Source organism: Bos mutus, chromosome 17 (genome assembly GCF_027580195.1).
Source record: "Bos mutus isolate GX-2022 chromosome 17, NWIPB_WYAK_1.1, whole genome shotgun sequence".
Classification (NCBI taxonomy): domain Eukaryota; kingdom Metazoa; phylum Chordata; class Mammalia; order Artiodactyla; family Bovidae; genus Bos; species Bos mutus.
The window spans coordinates 16,629,771-16,649,057 of NC_091633.1; the positions used below are offsets into that span (position 1 = coordinate 16,629,771).

Genomic DNA, 19,287 nt, shown 5'->3' on the forward strand with positions numbered 1-19,287 from the left:
GAATGGGAGAATGTGGAGGGAAGGCAGACCTCGTACACTGTTGATGGGACTGCAAATTGGTGCAGCCACTCTGGAAAACAGTATGGAGATTCATCAAAAAATTAAGAACAGAACATAAGAACATATGAGACCTAAATGTTCCACTTCAGTAGCCAAGATATGAAAACAATCCAAGTGGCCATCAGTGGATGAATAAATAAAAAAGATGTGGAGTGTGTGTGTGTGTGTGTGTAATACTTCTCAGCCATTAAAAGAATGAAATCCAGCCATTTGTCACAACATGGATGAGCCTTAAAGGTACTATGCTAAGTGAAATAAATCAGACAGAGAAAGACAAATACTGTATGATTTCACTCATATGTGGAATCAAAAATCAATAAATGAAACAAAAACAAATGTATAGATTAAGAGAACAGATTAGTGGTTACCAGAAGGGAAGGTGGTTGGGGAGGTGAGTGACATAGCGGGTGGAGGCACCTGTTTGGTGATGGATGGTTTTAGACTTGTAGTATCACTTCGTAGTATGTACAGATGTCAAATTATAATGCTGAAACTTATACACTAACAGAGAGAGACAACAACAGGAACCTAAAACAAGACACGTGCTTTGATGTCACTTGAACTGATCTCAGTGCCTGACTTTGCCGTTTAATAGCATGTTGTTTTCTGCTTTCGAAGCCTCACTTTGCTCCTCTGTAAAATGGGAAGAATAATAATGAGGCGAGGACCAAGTGGAATCATGTATTTCAAAGAAGAACACATTTAGGCTCGTGTATGGCACGTAGGTGAATGATAATGTCATTGGTAGACAGCATTAGGTCCTCTTCACAGATGAGGAACAGACTCAGGGCAGGTGTGTGACTTGCCTGGTTACCCGACAGTGAAGTGACAGAATTAGGACCCCAACCTGGGCCTTTTGGACAACAAAGATCTTTCCATGCATTCCTACCACCTCCACCTGTCAGCTATCAGGTTAAGCGAAATCGTTTCCAAATGCTACTGTTTAAAACAGTCCCAGCGCATGAGTATTAAATGTAAGTAAGTGTGTGTGCATGCCCTAAGTCACTTTAGCCATGTCCAAACTTTGCAACCCTATGGACCATAGCCCACTAGGTTTCTCTGTCCATGGGATTCTCCAGGCAAGAATACTAGAGTGGGTTGCCATTTCCTCCTCCAGGGTATCTTTCTAACCCAGGGATCAAACCCATGTCTCCTGCATCTCCTGCATTGCAGGCAGATTCTTTACCACTGAGCCACAGGGTAATAAGCCCCTGAATGTGAATGTACCTGCCCCAAAACCATCCCTACCTCAGGCTCCACTATGGGTCTATGCAAATGCATCATCTTTCAACCTGACGCATTATAGGACGTCACATTGCGTTTCTCACAGCCCTGCCCTCAGAGACCCATATGTAGATGAGAGGCAGGACACGTGATACAGAAGGGGACAGGGCAGAGATTCGCCTTGGCTTTCCAGGCAGCAGAGAATGGAGGCGCCACCCACACTCTGCAGAGCAATGGGAGAACTGAAGGATCTTAAGACCAGGGGCACACCCGAGGGAAGCAAAGACAAAATCAAGTCTCCCAGGATAGCTTTTATGAAAGTCAGCTAGGGATAGTCACAGAAATTAAACAAAGGTGATAGGATTGTACTTGGCTTTTATTTTCTCCTTTTTTTTTTTTTTTTAAATCTTTCCCTGGTATCTGTTAGTTCATTTCTTAACCAGATGATGATCTAAAACGTAGAGTTGTATTGCAAACGTGTTATCTCTGTAAGGAGACACCTCAGTCAATGTCTGTAGGGAGGAAATACTTAGCATTAGCTTGTTTTTCAGCAGGAAGAATCTAAAGGGTGTGGTACACAGAACACAGGAGTTTTGATGCAAGCAGAGCTGGTCTCTGAGATCTGGAATATACAGTACTTCCTGGGGAAAGAAACTGGGGAAAGTTGGAGAGTTCTGCATTTTCTCGAAAGGTGGGTTTTGATAATGATCTTGAGAGGGCTAGAATGATCCTAATTCTGGATATGCATCTTAGCCACAGGAAATTCTGGGGGTGTCAGGCTTAGAATCAAAAGATAAGGGATGTACAAAGTTATCATCTGCAAATGGGTCCTCGATTAAAGGGAAAACCAGCTTTGTAGTCTAAAAATAACTGATCAGCACCTGGAGCCAAGGCATTTGTATAAGCTATAGCATAACCATTGGTGGGGGGGTGGGAGGAGTCATTTTCATTTCCTACTCCCCGTGGAAGACTGATCCTTGCAAACTACATTTCCCAGGCACCCTTGCCAACTGGCTTCCCTGTAGGTTTAGCCAGTAGGAGGTGGAGCAGGAAATTGGAGGGAGGGAGAAAAAGAGGGAGAGAGAGAAGGAGGCAAGCTACTGTGTTTCTCCCCATCTCTCACTCAGCTTCCAGTGGCACCTTCAGCTGAAAATACTTCTCTTCCACAAGTCCAGCTTCTACCAAGTGGCCCAATTCTAGAGCTTCTGAAGGCTACCTTTTCCCTTAGTCCTTCTAGCACCGGAAGTGGTAGAAGTTTCATTTTGCTAATCTCTAGCATGACTTCGGAGAAGGCAATGGCACCCCACTCCAGTACTCTTGCCTGGAAAATCCCATGGATGGAGGAGCCTGGTAGGCTGCAGTCCATGGGGTCGCTAGGAGTCAGACATGACTGAGCGACTTCACTTTCAGTTTTCACTTCCATGCATTGGAGAAGGAAATGGCAACCCACTCCAGTGTTCTTGCCTGGAGAATCCCAGGGATGGGGGAGCCTGGTGGGCTTCCGTCTATGGGGTCACACAGAGTCGGACACGACTGAAGTAACTTAGCAGCAGCAGCAGCAGCATGACTTATCTTCCCTAATTTGGCTTTTCAGCTCTTCTGACACCTTTGTAACTGCTCCCCTAAATTACAGTCTTGAACTATCTAGCATGAACTGTCTAGCATGATTTCCTGCCTGTACCCCTGACTGATACTGTGTGTTAAAACATACTTTATTTATTTATTTACTAGAGTACAGTTTATTTACATAGGGGCTTCCCTGGTGGCTCAGCAGTGAACAACCTGCCTGCACTGTGGGAGATACAGGAGACACAGATTTGATCCCTGGGTCAGGAAGATCCCATGGAGGAAAGAATGGCAACCCACTCCAGTATTCTTGCCAGGAAAATCCCATGGCCAGAGGAGCCTGGCGGGCTACAGTCCCTGGGGTCTCACAGAGTCAGACACGACTGAGTAAATGAACACACTGAACACAGTTTATTTACAGTGTCATGTTAGTTTCTGCTCTACAGCAAAGTGAATCAGTTATATGTATTTATATATATATATATACATATATACACACACACACACACATACATACACACATACATACATAGACACACACTATTTTTTTAGCTTCCTTTCCATAGTGGTCATTACAGAGCATTGAGTAGAGTTCCCTGTGCTATACAATAGGCCCTTATTAATTGTCTGTTTTATATATAGCAGTGTGTATGTGTCAGTCTCAATCTTCTAGTTTATTCCCCCCCACCAGTAACCGTAAGTTTGTTTTCTGTTAATACAGCTGTAACTCGATTTCTGTTTTGTAGATAAGATCATTTGTGCCCAAAATAGACTTTTAAATTACATCATTCCAGGCTCTTAGATTACTCATTTAAAACAACATTAAAAACTTACATTTTGCTTATTCTGATAGTCAGAATTGCTTTACAAATAAGAACAATGCTATTATTTTATTATTAGATAGTTGATATAAGTAAACTATTTTAGAATCAGGGAAAAAATGTAGCCAAAATAAAAATTATTATTTATCTACAATTCAAGCAGTCAAAGATAACATCCCTTTTAACAGTATGTTGTATTTATTTCCATGGACTTCACTGGTGGCTCAGATGGTGAAGAGTCATTCTGCTAATGCAAGAGACCCAGGTTCCATCCCTGGGTCGGAAGATCCCCTGGAGAAAGGAATGGCAACCCACTCCAATATTCTTACCTGGAGAATTCCTATGGACAGAGGAGCCTGGCAGGCTACAGCCCATGGGATCACAAAGAGTCAGACACAACTGAGCGACTAACACTACCTGCTTATACTTTGCCATGTATCAATATTTTAAATCATAGTTTATATCAGTTTATATATATTTTTAGGAAATTCTATAGATTTTTATGAATGTAAACCTTAAAATTCTCTATGATCTAAGCTCTTAAGCACTTTGTATTTGTAACATTCACTTTTCCCTTGAAATTATACTCCCTTCCACATCAGTTGAGTATGCATCTCAGCAACATTAAATAGTAGCACCAAATTCAGATCATCATACACCATTGTCTGGCTTGACCACAGTTTATTCACCCAGTGCCTGTTGCTGGACATTTAGATGTTTTTCACTATTACTGACACTGCTGTGGTAGACATCCTCATGGATAAATCTTTTTTTTATCCTTGCTGCATAATTTTCTTGGCTAGAAGCAGATTTGCTTTAGCAAAAGAACATGTATTTTTAAGACTTGTCATTACATATGGTGAAATTGCCCTCTAGAAAGGTTGTAGAGATGGCAGTTCTTGGACGCTTTGTGAACTTCTCATTGTGCTCACATCAAAGTGTGTTTATAAATATCCTGACAGCCAACACTCCCTCACTCAATGCCCGTTATTGTCAGTGGCTTATTTCACTTGTAATTAAACAGTTGTCACAATAATAATGGTCTCTAAGAATCCACTGAAATACTGCAATAATTTCAGCACTTGTGGAGCGAATCTTCTCCCGCAAAAGCCTTGTGTCAAGCCAAGGACATAGTTTGGTTTTGCGTCTGTAAATTGTTCAGCACCAATCCCAATCTATATAAACTCAGTCTTTTACAGTAGTGTGAATTCCTGGTGCCCAGGCAACTGTCGTTAGGTGAGATTTCAGGGAAAAAAGTTGAAATTTGGACAGTTATCATAGTTCCTTCATGAAGTGGGTGAAACCTGGGATGTTTTGGAGAGTAAAGGGTACACAGCTGATGCCAGGAAGCATTTCAGTCATAGGTTTTCACATTATGGCAAGGAAATCTCAATGTGTTCATTTTGTCTTTGTTCATAAATGTGTTCTAATCATAACATCTGTGATGAACATTGCTTTGGTTCTGAAAGAAGGAATTAATTGGGTGCTTAAAAAAGGGGAGGGGGATTAGAAAAGGCGACCCTGATTTCAAATGTTTGATCTCAAAATAGGGCCAATGTCATTGCTTTCACTGAAAAAAAATGCACCAGAATAGGGATCATCTGATCTTAATTTTCTAGAGGAGAAAGAGAAGTGGTTGAAATAATTATTGATCTGTTGCTGCCCTGACACATTTAAGGGAGGAAGCTGTTTCAGAAATCCTGTGGTTGTGAGGGAAAAAAAAGCCAAGTCAACTGGCTGAAATAGTAAAGGAAATGTTCATGAAAAGGTCAGGTTCTGGTGAAGGTTGATCAATTCAACAAGGTACCATGGAACGGGTTTTTCTTTGACTCTCCTGTCTGCTCTTCCCCACATCTTCTTCAGCTGGAGGGTAGGTCCCTCATGGGCACAAAATGGCTGCCAACAACCCCCACAGGTATCTGCTTCTCTGTCCACAGTCTCTGAGGAAATAGAACTTCTCTGCCTGTGGTTCCTTAGACTTAAGAATCATGTTTCTTAGAAACTTGTAACTCATTAGTCCAAACTGGGTCACATGACCATCCCTCAGCCAGTCACTGTGATGTGAGGTGGGCTCTGTGCTGTCTGGCTCCAGTTAGGACCACCCCTGTTGCTGATAACATGAGTTTTTTCCGAGGCACAAGTGCTCCATGGGAGAGGGGCAGGAAGTCTTAGCAGGCAAACCCATATCAAGAGGAGAGAAGGGATACCAGGAGTGTGAGAAAAGCCAATGTCCATTATTTAGAAGTTTTAAGAAGAACTCCTGGAAATTCTTACAGGCCTCCTTGGAAGTCTACCTTTCCACCCTCAAGTCTACTTCACCATCCCTCAAGATGTAAACTGATAGATTTGCCATCAATTTTCAGCCAAGGGATAGAAACATCGTTGTGTATTGGGATAAGCTTGATATATTACCTATAAGTTATTGGTAATGATAGCTAGAGAGAGAAAGTTTATAAATGACTTCATTGTTTCATGTCTGCTGCTGCTGCTGCTAAGTCGCTTCAGTCGTGTCCGACTCTGTGTGACCCCATAGACGGCAGCCCACCAGGCTCCCTCATCCCTGGGATTCTCCAGGCAAGAACACTGGAGTGGGTTGCCATTTCCTTCTCCAGTGCATGAAAGTGACAAGTGAAAGGGAAGTCGCTCAGTCATGTCCGACTCTTAGCGACCCCCTGGACTGCAGTCCACCAGGCTCCTCCGTCCATGGGATTTTCCAGGAAAGAGTACTGGAGTGGGTTGCCATTGCCTTCTCCGGTTTCATGTCTAGAACTTATTCAAGGCTGTCTCAGATACATTTTTGTATCCTCTATGCTTAATTTGGGCTTCCCAGGTGGTGCCAGTGGTAAAGAATCTTCCTGTCAGTGCAGGAGACACAAGAGACATGGGTTCAGTCCCTTTTAACAATATGTTATATTTACTTCCATGGGCTTCCCTGGTGGCTCAGATGGTGAAGAGTCATTCTGCCAATGCAAGAGACCCAGGTTCCATCCCTGGGTCAGAAGATTCCCTGGAGAAGGAAATGGCAACCCACTCCAGTATTCTTGCCTGGAAAATTGGATGAACAGAGGAGTCTGGCAGGCTACAGTCCATGGGGTCGCACGGAGTCGGACACTACTGAGCACGCATGCATGCACGCACGCATGCTGTATTTAGTGAACAAGGAGTACCTGGGGACTTGCAGTAGATTCTCCACCTCTAATCTGAGCTGCCTGGCGCAGGACACATACTGGGTGACCCAGGAAAAAAGTGGTTCAGAATCAGGCAGGCCAGTGACAGTCCCTTCCCTCTACTCCAGACCCCACTCTCCATCTCCTCCACCCCACCAGAAATGTCATTCAATTTTTAAAAGATATTTTTTGGAGTATAATTGTTTTACCATGTTGTATTAGTTTCTGCTGTACAGCAAAGTGAATCAGTCACACAGTATACCTCTATCTACTCTTTTCTAGATTCTTTTCCATATAGGTCATAACAGGGTATTGAGTAGAGTTTCCTGTGCTTCACAGTAGGTCCTTATTAGTTATCTATTTTATACATAGCTGTGTGTATATGTCAATCCTAACCTCCAAATATAACCTCCAATCCTAACCTCCTCCATCCTAGGATAAACATAAATTTGTTTGCTAAATCTGTGATGCTGTTTCTGTTTTGTGAATAACTTCATTTGTATCATTTTTTGTAGATTCCACATGTAATCAATAACGTATGATATCTGTCTTTCTCTGACTTACTCCTCTCAGTATGACAATCTCTGGGTCCATCCAAATTCATTCAGTTTTGATATGGCTCCATTCCCTGCCTTCTTCATTCCACTCAAAAGGCCCAGAGCAGCAGGCACCACAGCCCAGTTTTATTTTTGGAGCAAGTGGGTGATGGTGGCTGCTGAGAAAGCACCATGCCTCCGCCCACGTGTCCACATTACTGTGATTTCTGTTAGTGAGGAGCTGACCCGTCCTCGCTGTGCCTTCAGAAGCCACTCTCAGTACAGTTCCAGCCATCCGCCATGGTCAAGTTTCACTTGCCATTTATTTTTTCTTTAAATCTTTTCTCTTTGTTTATTATATAACTGATTAACATTTACTGCAGAGCAATGGGAAAATCACATAAGCTAAGAGAAAGTAATAAAATCTGCCATAATCCCACCCCAGAGAGAATTACCACATGACAAGGGAGGTTTTTTTTTTAATATCTTTTGATATGTGTACATTCAAACAGATCATTTTTCCAAAAACAAAGAATCATGCAATACCTATTACTTTGTAATGAGTCTTTCTCAGAGAACTCCTCAGAGCATCTCTACACTTTACATTGTTATACTGCCATTACATTTAACTGCTGCATAGCATTCTGTCCTTACGACGCACCATGATTGCTGAACCTATCTTTTGTTGTAAAGCTGTGATTTCACGAGTTTGCTGTCACAGGCAGCATCCTAGCAGTTTTGTGGACGAACGTCTGTGCCCGTGCAAGGATAGTCCCACAGGATGCCTGACAGCAGAAGAAATCGTTAGACCCAAGGGCATGCCCGCTTTTACAGCATTTAGTATGCACTGATGAATTGCCCTTCAGAAAAGACATTACAATGTATTCGCCCCCCAGTTTCTTCTGAAAGCATCCATTTTCTCATAATTCCATGGCATTTCCTTTAATTAAAAAAACCTAATATTACAGGAATTAATTTTAAGACAAGATAATCAAGTTAATAGTCTTGTTATTGTTCACCAAATTGGTGACTGAGAAAAGTGACTTTTATATTAAAATATAGTTAATTGAACTCTCTTCTTTATATTGACCCAGTATCCACCTTTGAGTAATAAATTTATCTTGTGAGGTTTCCCCAGTGGCTAAGAAAGGCAAATGAATAGCAAAAGGGAAAGAAAAACCCATAAACAATCACTTGGATAAGTCACTCATAAAATCCTGCTAGGGGAGCGGTGGGAAGGGTACATTTGCATCTTTATATTGACAAAGTTCAGCTGTCTAAATCCACTACCTCTGCCACCTTCAACAATGATTATCAATGTTCAACTTTTTGTCTGAGTATAATGCTCATAATAGAAGCTTCTGTTTTTCCAAAGCTTGCTGTGAGTCAGAAATTTAGCAACTAATTTGATCATCACAACAAGGTAGGAAATAGTCCCCCATTCTTCTGCTGGAGGAACTAGGACCCAGAGAGGATGAGTAATTTTTCCAAGGTCACACAGGCAGTCACCAGACAGAATGAGGATCAGAGCTCAGATGCGTCCATCTCCAAAGCTCTTGCTGTTTCCAGCACGCCCTGGGGCCTCTCTTTGGTGGAGACAAGGATGCTGTGACCCCTAAGGGCCTCTCCAACCTGATCAGACGTCTCACGTGAGCACACGGGCCTCCTGCAGCCCAGCTCCGCTGCTAACAGTTGTACTAATGCTTTTCCTCTCACTTCTTGACTTTCCTCAGGTCCCAGAAAAGCCAATGAGAAGCATCAGGTATATGGAGAAGGAAATAATAAACCTCAAGAAAGACCTTAAACGAAGCCGGTGAGTGAGCCCCGCACTGAACGACCCGCAGACAAGCTGATAGGGATGAGCCGATAGGCTACGGGGTGACGCGTGTGGGACTTTGCCCAGTCTCAGTGCCCCTCGGCCATAAGCCAGAGATTGGCAGGAGGGCGGCCCTGGGAGGACTGGGGACAGACCCATTTCTTGGCTGGACTTTGCAGGGAGTACCAGTGTGACCTGCACCAGAGTGACCTCCCCATTCTTGCTCAGGCCAGTCCTGTGCCTAGAATTCCCTCTGCTTTCCTTCCTGGGACTGAATCCAACTCAAGAGAGTCTTCATGTGCTCCAGAAAATTCTTCCCTTTTTACGGCACACCCCACAGCATGGTAGCCAAGAGTCAGATGGACTTGGTCTCAAATATGGGCCCAGCTACCTGCCAGCTGGTGACACTGGAGGAGCTACTTCACCTCCCTGAGTCTCCGTTTCCTTAACTGTGGAGTGAATATGATAATATGGGGTTGTTAGAAAGACACGGTGAGATACATTGAAATGCCAGAGCCTTGTACACAGTGTCACTCGTAGATTTTCCACCGCACCAATTCCTTCCTGCACGGTAGCAAGAGCAAACTGAGATCTGGGACCATACTTTATTCATTGCTGTGGGGTGAGGTGGAATTGCCCTCTCCTCACCCCTTAACTCCTTCCTGGGACCTGTAGCATTCCAAGGTGGGGTTGTACATGGGGCTTTTGGCAGAGCAACTCAAGGCAGGGTGAGAAATGGAGATTCTTTTAACAGAAAACACACAAGAGACATGCTAAGCAGGGGGTGCTACAGGCAGCGTGGGCAGCTGGCGGTCGGCTTTTCTTACATGTCTCCCACTCTGAGCCAGACCCCAGTAAGAATCACAGGGAGACGTTTCCTTCCTCACTGCTGTGGTCAGAAAGTCCTTCCTTCGCTGCCCACCCAAGTCTTTACCCTGTGTAACAGCACAGCTTTGACTGAATGGGATGACTCAACCCAAGAAGAGGCAGGAAGCTATGGGCTTTAGAAACTGGGGAGAAGGAAGGGATGAAGGGGGATGAAGGGAGGCATCAAGACAGGGTCCCAGAGAACAATTCCCCACCAGCCACCAGAGGTATGGCTGTATCGGCTCTGAGAGGGTCTCTGGACACCCACTGTCCAGCAGAAATATAATGTGATCTGTTCATGTAAATTAAAAATTGTCAGTAGTCCACATTGAAAAAAAATTAAAAAGTGGGGGAAAAAACAGGTGAAAGTCATTCTAATAATATATTTAGCCAAATATATCCAAAATATTATCATTCAACATGTAATCAATATAAAAAGGTATTTTTTAAAAGGTATTAATGACAAATTTATATTCTCCTTTAAACATGTGATGAAAATGGGTGAATGATGAAATCCACAATGTACAGTTACACTTAGAACATATATTAATTTAGACTCACCACATTTCAAGTGATCAGTAGTTAATTATGGACTGAATTGTGTCCGCTCAGAATCTGTGTGTTGAAACCCCAACCCTCTACATAATTGCATTTGGAGAGAGGGCCATTGAAAAGGTCAGTTCAGTCTCTCAGTCATGTCTGACTCTTTGACCCCATGGACTGCAGCACACCAGGCTTCCCTGTCCATCACCAACTCCCGAACCTTGCTCAAACTTGTGTCCATCAAGTCAGTGATGCCATCCAACCCTCTGATCCTCTGTCGTCCCCTTCTCTTCCTGCCTTCAGTCTTTCCCAGCATCAAGGTCTTTTCCAGTGAGTCAGTTCCTCTCATCAGGTGGCCAAAGTATTGGCGTTCAGCTTTAGCAACAATCCTTCCAATGAATATTCAGCACTGATTTCCTTTAGGATGGACTGGTTGGATCTCCTTGCAGTTCAAGGGACTCTCAAGAGTCTTCTCCAACACCACAGTTCAAAAGCATCAATTCTTTGGTGCTCAGCTTTCTTTATAGTCCAGCTCTCACATCTTCTCACATACATGACTACTGGAAAAACCATAGCTTTGACTAGATGGACATTTGTTGGCAAAGTAATGTCTCTCTTTTTTAATATGCTGTCTAGATTGGTCATAGCTTTTCTTCCAAGGACCAAGCATCTTTTAATTTCGTGGCTTCAGTCACCAACTACAGTGATTTTGGAGCCCCCCAAAATAGTCTGTCACTGTTTCCCCATCTATTTGCCGTGAAGTGATGGGACCGAATGCCATGATCTTAGTTTCTGAATGTTGAGTTTTAAACCAACTTTTTCACTCTCCTCTTTCACTTTCATCAAGAGGCTCTTTAGTTCTTCACTTTCTGCCGTAAGGGTGATGTCATCTGCATATCTGAGGTTATTGATATTTCTTCTGGCAATCTTGATTTCAGCTTGTGCTTCATCCAGCCAAGCATTTCACATGATGTACTCTGCATATAAGTTAAATAAGCAGGGTGACAATATACAGCCTTGACATACTCCTTTCCCGATTTGGAACCAGTCTGTTGTTCCATGTCCAGTTCTAACTGTTGCTTCCTGCCCTACATACAGGTTTCTCAGGAGACAGGTAAAGTGGTCTGATATTCCCATGTCTTAAAGAATTTTCCACAGTTTATTGTGATCCACACAGTCAAAGGCTTTGGCGTAGTCAATAAAGCAGAAGTAGAAATTTTTCTGGAACTCTCTTGCTTTTTTGATGATCCAGTGGATGTTGGCAATTTGGTCTTAAATGAAGCCAGTGAGCGAGACCTACACCAAACGACCCGCAGACAAGCTGATAAGGATGAGCTGATAGGCTTCGGAGTCTTTGCCCAGTCTCAGTGCCCCTCAGCCTTAACCATAAGCTGGAGATTGGCAGGAGGGCAGCCCTGGGAGGACTGGGGACAGGCCCATTTCTTGGCTGGACTTTGCAGGGAGTACCTGCATCAGAGTGACCCGCCCCCCATTCTTGCTCAGACCAGTTCCTTTGCCTTTTCTAAATACAGCTTGAACATCAGGAAGTTCACAGTTCATGTATTGCTGAAGCCTGGCTTGGAGAATTTTGAGCATTACTTTACTAGCATGTGAGATGAGTGCAATTGTGTGGTAGTTTGAGCATTCTTCGGCATTGCCTTTCTTTGGAAATAGAATGAAAACTGACCTTTTCCAGTCCTGTGGCCACTGCTGAGTTTTCCAAATTTTCTGGCATATTGAGTGCAGCACTTTAACAGCATCGTCTTTTATGATTTGAAATAGCTCAACTGGAATTCCATCACCTCCACTAGCTTTGTTCGTAGTGATGCTTCCTAAGGCTCACTTGACTTTGCATCCTAGGATGTCTGGCTTTAGGTGAGTGATCACACCATCATGGTTATTTGGGTCATGAAGCTCTTTTTTGTATGGTTCTTCTGTGTATTCTTGTCACCTCTTCTTAATATCTTCTGCTTCTGTTAGGTCCATACTATTTCTGTCCTTTATTGTACCCATCTTAGCATGAAATATTCCCTTGGTATCTCTAATTTTCTTGAAGAGATCTCTAGTCTTTCCCATTATATTGAAAATGTAATTAAAGTTAAATGAGGTCAGAAAGGTGGGGCCCTAGTCCGGTCGGATTGGTATACTCATAAGAGGAGGAGAGGATGCCAGGAAAATGCACTCATAGAGAAAAGGCCAGGCAAGGGCTTAGCTAGTAGACGTCTTCTGAACTGTAGGAGATGCACCTTGATCATGGACTTGTGGCCTCCAGAACTAAGAGGAAATAAACATCTGTTGTTTAGACCATGTGTTCTGTTCTGACAGCCCCATCAGACTCATGTAATTGTCACTGTTGTAATTACCCTTGAGAGAATGTCCCAGCGCAAGGGGGATGATGGCAGAGCCAAGCTCAGAGATGGCCTGTGTACTTGGCCCTCAGAATCAAGGGGTGAGATCCACAGGGACCCCTCTGTTAGTTGTAGACTCATGGCCCTGTACAGTGTGTGGATCCAGGTTATATGGCTTTGACTTCCCCCATGGCTCAGCGAGAAAAAATCTGCCTGCCCTGCAGGAGACGTGGGAGATGAGGGTTTAATCCCTGGGTCAGGAAGATCCCCTGGAGGAGGAAATGGCAACCCATTCCAGTATTCTTTCTGGGACATATCCCACAGGCTGCCATCCAGAGGGTCACAGAGAGTCGGACACATCTGAGTGAGTGAGCATAGAAGGCTTTAGAGGTTAATGCTTTGGGAACCCATGAGAGGTAGAGATAAGAGGCCAGGAGTTACCTGTGTGGGGACATCCAGGCAGGTGGCAAAGAAAGAGGGTTGTGCACAATTGAGGGCACGCCTCCCAGTGGGGATTTGTCCTCTGCTCTGGACTGGAATGGGTGAATTTAACTCAGATGACCATTATATCTACTACTGCGGGCAGGAATCCCTCAGAAGAAATGGAGTAGCCATCATGGTCAACAAAAGAGTCCGAAATGCAGTACTTGGATGCAGTCTCAAAAACGACAGAATGATCTCTCTTCATTTCCAAGGCAAACCATTCAATATCACAATATCACAGTAATCCAAGTCTATGCCCCAACCAGTAACGCTGAAGAAGCTGAAGTTGAACGGTTCTATGAAGACCTACAAGACCTTTTAGAACTAACACCCAAAAATGATGTCCTTTTCATTATAGGGGACTGGAATGCAAAAGTAGGAAGTCAAGAAACACCTGGAGTAACAGGCAAATTTGGCCTTGGAATACGGAATGAAGCAGGGCAAAGACTAATAGCGTTTTGCCAAGAAAATGCACTGGTCATAGCAAACACCCTCTTCCAACAACACAAGAGAAGACTCTACACGTGGACATCACCAGATGGTCAACACCGAAATCAGATTGATTATATTCTTTGCAGCCAAAGATGGAGAAGCTCTATACAGTCAGCAAAAACAAGACCAGGAGCTGACTGTGGCTCAGATCATGAACTCCTTATTGCCAAATTCAGACTGAAATTGAAGAAAGTAGGGAAAACCACTAGACCATTCAGGTATGACCTAAATCAAATCCCTTATGATTATACAATGGAAGTGAGAAATAGATTTAAGGGCCTAGATCTGATAGATAGAGTGCCTGATGAACTATGGATGGAGGTTCATGACATTGTACAGGAGACAGGGATCAAGGCCATCCCCATGGAAAAGAAATGCAAAAAAGCAAATTGGCTGTCTGGGGAGGTCTTACAAATAGCTGTGAAAAGAAGAGAAGCAAAAAGCAAAGGAGAAAAGGAAAGATACAAGCATCTGAATGCAGAGTTCCAAAGAATAGCAAGAAGAGATAAGAAAGCCTTCCTCAGCAATCAATGCAAAGAAATAGAGGAAAACAACAGAATGGGAAAGACTAGAGATCTCTTTAAGAAAATGAGAGATACCAAGGGAATATTTCATGCAAAGATGGGCTCGATAAAGGACAGAAATGGTATGGACCTAACAGAAGCAGAAGATATTAAGAAGAGGTGACAAGAATACACAGAAGAACTGTACAAAAAAGATCTTCATGTCCCAGATAATCACGATGGTGTGATCACTCACCTAGAGCCAGACATCCTGGAATGTGAAGTCAGGTGGGCCTTAGAAAGCATCACTACAAACAAAGCTAGTGGAGGTGATGGAATTCCAGTTGAGCTCTTTCAAATCCTGAAAGGTGATGCTGTGAAAGTGCTGCACTCAATATGCCAGCACATTTGGAAAACTCAGCAGTGGCCACAGGACTGGAAAAGGTCAGTTTTCATTCCAATCCCAAAGAAAGGCAATGCCAAAGAGTGCTCAAACTACCACACATTGCACTCATCTCACATGCTAGTAAAGTAATGCTCAAAATTCTCCAAGCCAGGCTTCAGCAATACACGAACCGTGAACTTCCTGATGTTCAAGCTGGTTTTAGAAAAGGCAGAGGAACCAGAGATCAAATTGCCAACATCCGCTGGATCATGGAAAAAGCAAAAGAGTTCCAGAAAAACATCTATTTCTGCTTTATTGACTATGCCAAATCCTTTGACTGTGTGAATCACAATAAACTTTGGACAATTCTGAAAGAGATGGGAATACCAGACCACCTGACCTGCCTCTTGAGAAATCTATATGCAGGTCAGGAAGCAACAGTTAGAACTGGACATGGAACAACAGATTGGTTCCAAATAGGAAAAGGAGTACGTCAAGGTTGTATATTGTCACCCTGGTCATTTAACTTATATGCAGAGTATATCATGAGAAACGCTGGACTGGAAGAAACACAAGCTGGAATCAAGATTGCCGGGAGAAATATCAATAACCTCAGATATGCAGATGACACCATCCTAATGGCAGAAAGTGAAGAGGAACTCAAAAGCCTCTTGATGAAAGTGAAAGTGGAGAGTGAAAAAGTTGGCTTAAAGCTCAACATTCAGAAAACGAAGATCATGGCATCCGGTTCCATCACTTCATGGAAAATAGATGGGGAAACAGTGGAAACAGTGTCAGACTTTATTTTTCTGGGCTCCAAAATCACTGCAGATGCTGACTGCAGCCATGAAATTAAAAGACGCTTACTCCTTGGAAGGAAAATTATGGCCAACCTAGATAGCGTATTCAAAAGCAGAGACATTACTTTGCCAATGAAGGTTCATCTAGTCGAGGCTATGGTTTTTCCTGTGGTCGTGTATGGATGTGAGAGTTGGACTGTGAAGAAGGCTGAGTGTCGAAGAATTGATGCTTTTGAACTGTGATGTTGGAGAAGACTCTTGAGAGTCCCTTGGACTGCAAGGAGATCCAACCAGTCCATTCTGAGGGAGATCAGCCCTGGGATTTCTTTGGAGGGAGTGATGCTGAAGCTGAAAGTCCAGTACTTTGGCCACCTCATGCAAAGAGCTGACTCATCGGAAAAGACCCTGATGCTGGGAGGGATTGGGGGCAGGAGGAGAAGGGGACAACAGAGGATGAGATGGCTGGATGACATGACTGACTCGATGGATGTGAGTCTGGGTGAACTCCGGGAGTTGGTGATGGACAGGGAGGCCTGGCGTGCTGCGATTCATGGGGTCGCAAAGAGTTGGACACGACTGAGTGACTGAACTGAACTGAACTGAATTGCAGTCATGCCTGGAGGGTGTTCCAGGTTTCAGAGGAAATGTTCCGGGCTTCAGAGGAAATGGTACAGCGGGGAAATTGGATCAGAGGTGAGGTTCAAAATACGGGACCATCATGTATGTCATGGCACTAATTGGTCAGAATAGACACTGGCCATACAAAAGCATTATGACCATGTCAGTTCTCACCAGCTGAATGTTAGCAGCCTTGAGGTAGATGATTCTAACTCAACATGCAAAGACACACCAGAGTCTCTGGAGCCTGGAAATGAAAGTTCCACAGTAATCTGTACTGTAGACTAAAGGCTGATAACTGTGCCTTGATCCACGAAAGTTCCAGATACCAGGACTCGACCCCGTCCAAGGAGGGCAACAAGCAGTAGTGAGTCAGCCTGTAACCAGAACTGATTTGCTAAATTTCCAGGAAATATGCAAGCCAGTTATTAAGCACAGCTACTGTTAAGAATTAAATTATATAAACTTACATGTTGGGTTGTAAGTTTATAAATCATATAAACTTAAATATTGGGTTGGCCAATAAGTTCATCTGGGTTGGTCCACAAGATATAACAGGAAAACCCCAAATGAACTTTTTTGGCCAACCCAGTATATGATATTAAAACAAATGTGATAACTACTCATAACTCACCACTCCTTAATGATTTCATATATTTTTACTGCTGGCTGTGCTCTTGAGATTACTTCTGTTTATAGTATCTGTGTGGTAAACATTACTGTGTAATGGGAGCTCCGCATTCACTGACTTCATATCAGTAGCTCAGCATCAGCCACAGTGGGAATACTTGTGTACAGAAATCATCAAAAACTGCAAGTCAGGCTCATTGTCCCTCCAGAGAGGTGGTTGTTACACACACACCAGCACCCTCTGTGGACATGCCTCTAGATAACCAAGGTAGAGCTTTCCTCTAAGCCTGTAGAGCAGAGGGGTGAAGGAAAGGTGATAAAGACAGTGGCTTTTCTGCCATCCTTGGTTTGGCAGGCTGAGTCTGTCCTTTCTGCCAGACACATCTACCATGGCTAGAATTTAACATCCTCATCAGACAGGCTTTAACATCCTTAGCCAAGTGCTATATGTGAAGGACAGTGTGAAAAGAGCCAGACAGAAAAGCCACAAAGCAAGAAAACAAGAAACAACAGTAAAACCTTCCACCTGGCCATGCTCCTGGATCCCACTGACATTTAAGGAGCCAGAGATCCCCCTTCAGAAGCAAACACCTTATTTTCCAGGGGAAATCACCCCTCTAAGAGATGCATACCCCTTGGCCTCATCACACAGTATTAAATGAGGTGAATTATTAGCAGAGAAGATATTGTCTTTCTACTTACTGTTTTTAATATCTGTTTCACCTCCTGTTAGAATCCAACCCACCTTGTGTCAAACACCTTCACTGTCTCCTCGATTTTTATTTAATACTTCGGCCGTCTTATAATTCAATTGCACCATCCCTGGTTTCATGGCCAATTTAACATGATACTAAAAAGAATAAAAATCTAACTGCTTTCCTCCTCGCCTGTTCCACCAGATGTTCGGTGGCACTAAGCAGCCACCGTACGCTCACTTGCTGAATTTTAGCGGAAGCTGACACCCAGGGCTTCTGTGTGTGCCCAGTTCTAGGTCGACTCTTGAAGGCAATGGCATGTCTTCCTCCAAAGCTGCTGATGCTTTTTATTGCACATGTTTTAAGGGAAACAGACATCTCTGCAACTAAAACAAAAGACATGTCAAAACTGAAGCTATGATTTACCCACACAAAGTTTAGTTAGGTACCAGCAATTGCAAATAAGCAGAGATGAGTTAGCCTTCTCCCCGAGCAGATCCCAGCAGAGTACAAACTATGCAGGTGTTTCCAAGGTCTGAGGCTTTGCTTTCCAGCTGCATTTTGGGAGACAGCCGAAGCAGGGCAGTGAGAAATGACAGAGGTGGGATTTGGGCACAGGAAGAAGCTTTTTCTTTTGTATGAAGTTAAACACTTCTTCTTGGTCCCTCCTTAGTTTTCATTCATTTTCTTCAGCAAATATGTATTGAGTGACAGGAATCACCAGGTATACACCAGGCGTCATTGTATATACTGGAGACAGGGCAGTGAAATAGACAAAATTCCTGTCCTCAATGAATAACAAACAATGATGTGTGTTGAGCAAAAAGACAAACAAGTTAGCGAGTAAATGTACAGGACTGAGGTGGGGACATTGACCATATCCTGTGAAGAGTGTAAAAGAAGGTGATGTACAGGCATAACTCATTGTACCACGCTTCACAGCTACTGCATTTTTCACAAATTCAAAGTTTGTGGCAACCCCACAAGTCTGTTATAGGCACCATTTTTCCAGTAGTATTTGCTCACTCTGTGTCTCTGTGTCACATTTTGGCAGTACTCCCAATATTTCAGACTTTCCCATTCTTACTATATGTGTGATGGTGATCTGTGATCAGTGATCTATGATGTGACTGTTGAAAAAACATTAGAATTCACTGAAGTTTCAGATGATAGTCTTCTCCAGCACTGAAGTACTCTTTAATTAAGCTATGTACATTTTTTAAGATATAATGCTATTGCATGCTTAGACTACAGTACAGTGTGCATGCCAAGTTGCTTCAGTCGTGTCCAACTCTGCGATCCTAGGGACTGTAGCCCGTGAGGCTCCTCTGTCCATGGGGATTCTCCAGGCAAGAATACTGGAGTGGGTAGCCATTTCCTCCTCCGGGGGATCTTCCCAACCCACGTCTCTTACGTTTCCTGCATTAGCAGGCAGATTCTTTACCAATACAGTATAAACGTAGCTTTTATATGCACTGGGAAACCAAAAAAAAAAAAAATCTGTGACTTGCTTTATTGCAGTACTCACTCTATTACAATGGCCTGCAACCCAATTCACAGTATTCCCGGTGTCTGCCTGTATACAGCAGCGGTGCTGATGGGGAACAGTGCAGCTTTAGTGAGAGGGGGCAGAGGAAACAGTTTTGTAAAGGGGGTCGTGGGCTGACATCTGAACGGTGCCACCTGAATGGAGTATTTTATGGGTCAATAGGTGGATGGGTGCCAAAGCCAGA

At 43.4% G+C, this 19,287-nt stretch overlaps 1 protein-coding gene across 7 annotated transcripts in view; it reads left to right on the forward strand.

Annotated features, from left to right (window-relative positions):
* CCDC60 (coiled-coil domain containing 60) overlaps positions 1 to 19,287 on the forward strand; it is a 177,229-nt gene that overhangs the window by 75,530 nt on the left and 82,412 nt on the right. For all 7 annotated transcript variants that reach the window (XR_011467445.1, XR_011467442.1, XR_011467443.1 and 4 more), the window contains one exon: positions 9,108 to 9,187. Coding sequence is in view for 1 of the 7 variants with exons in the window: in XM_070386131.1 (XP_070242232.1) it covers positions 9,108 to 9,187 (80 nt within the window). In the remaining 6 variants the exon portion in view is untranslated. The remainder of the gene's footprint in view (positions 1 to 9,107; positions 9,188 to 19,287) is intronic.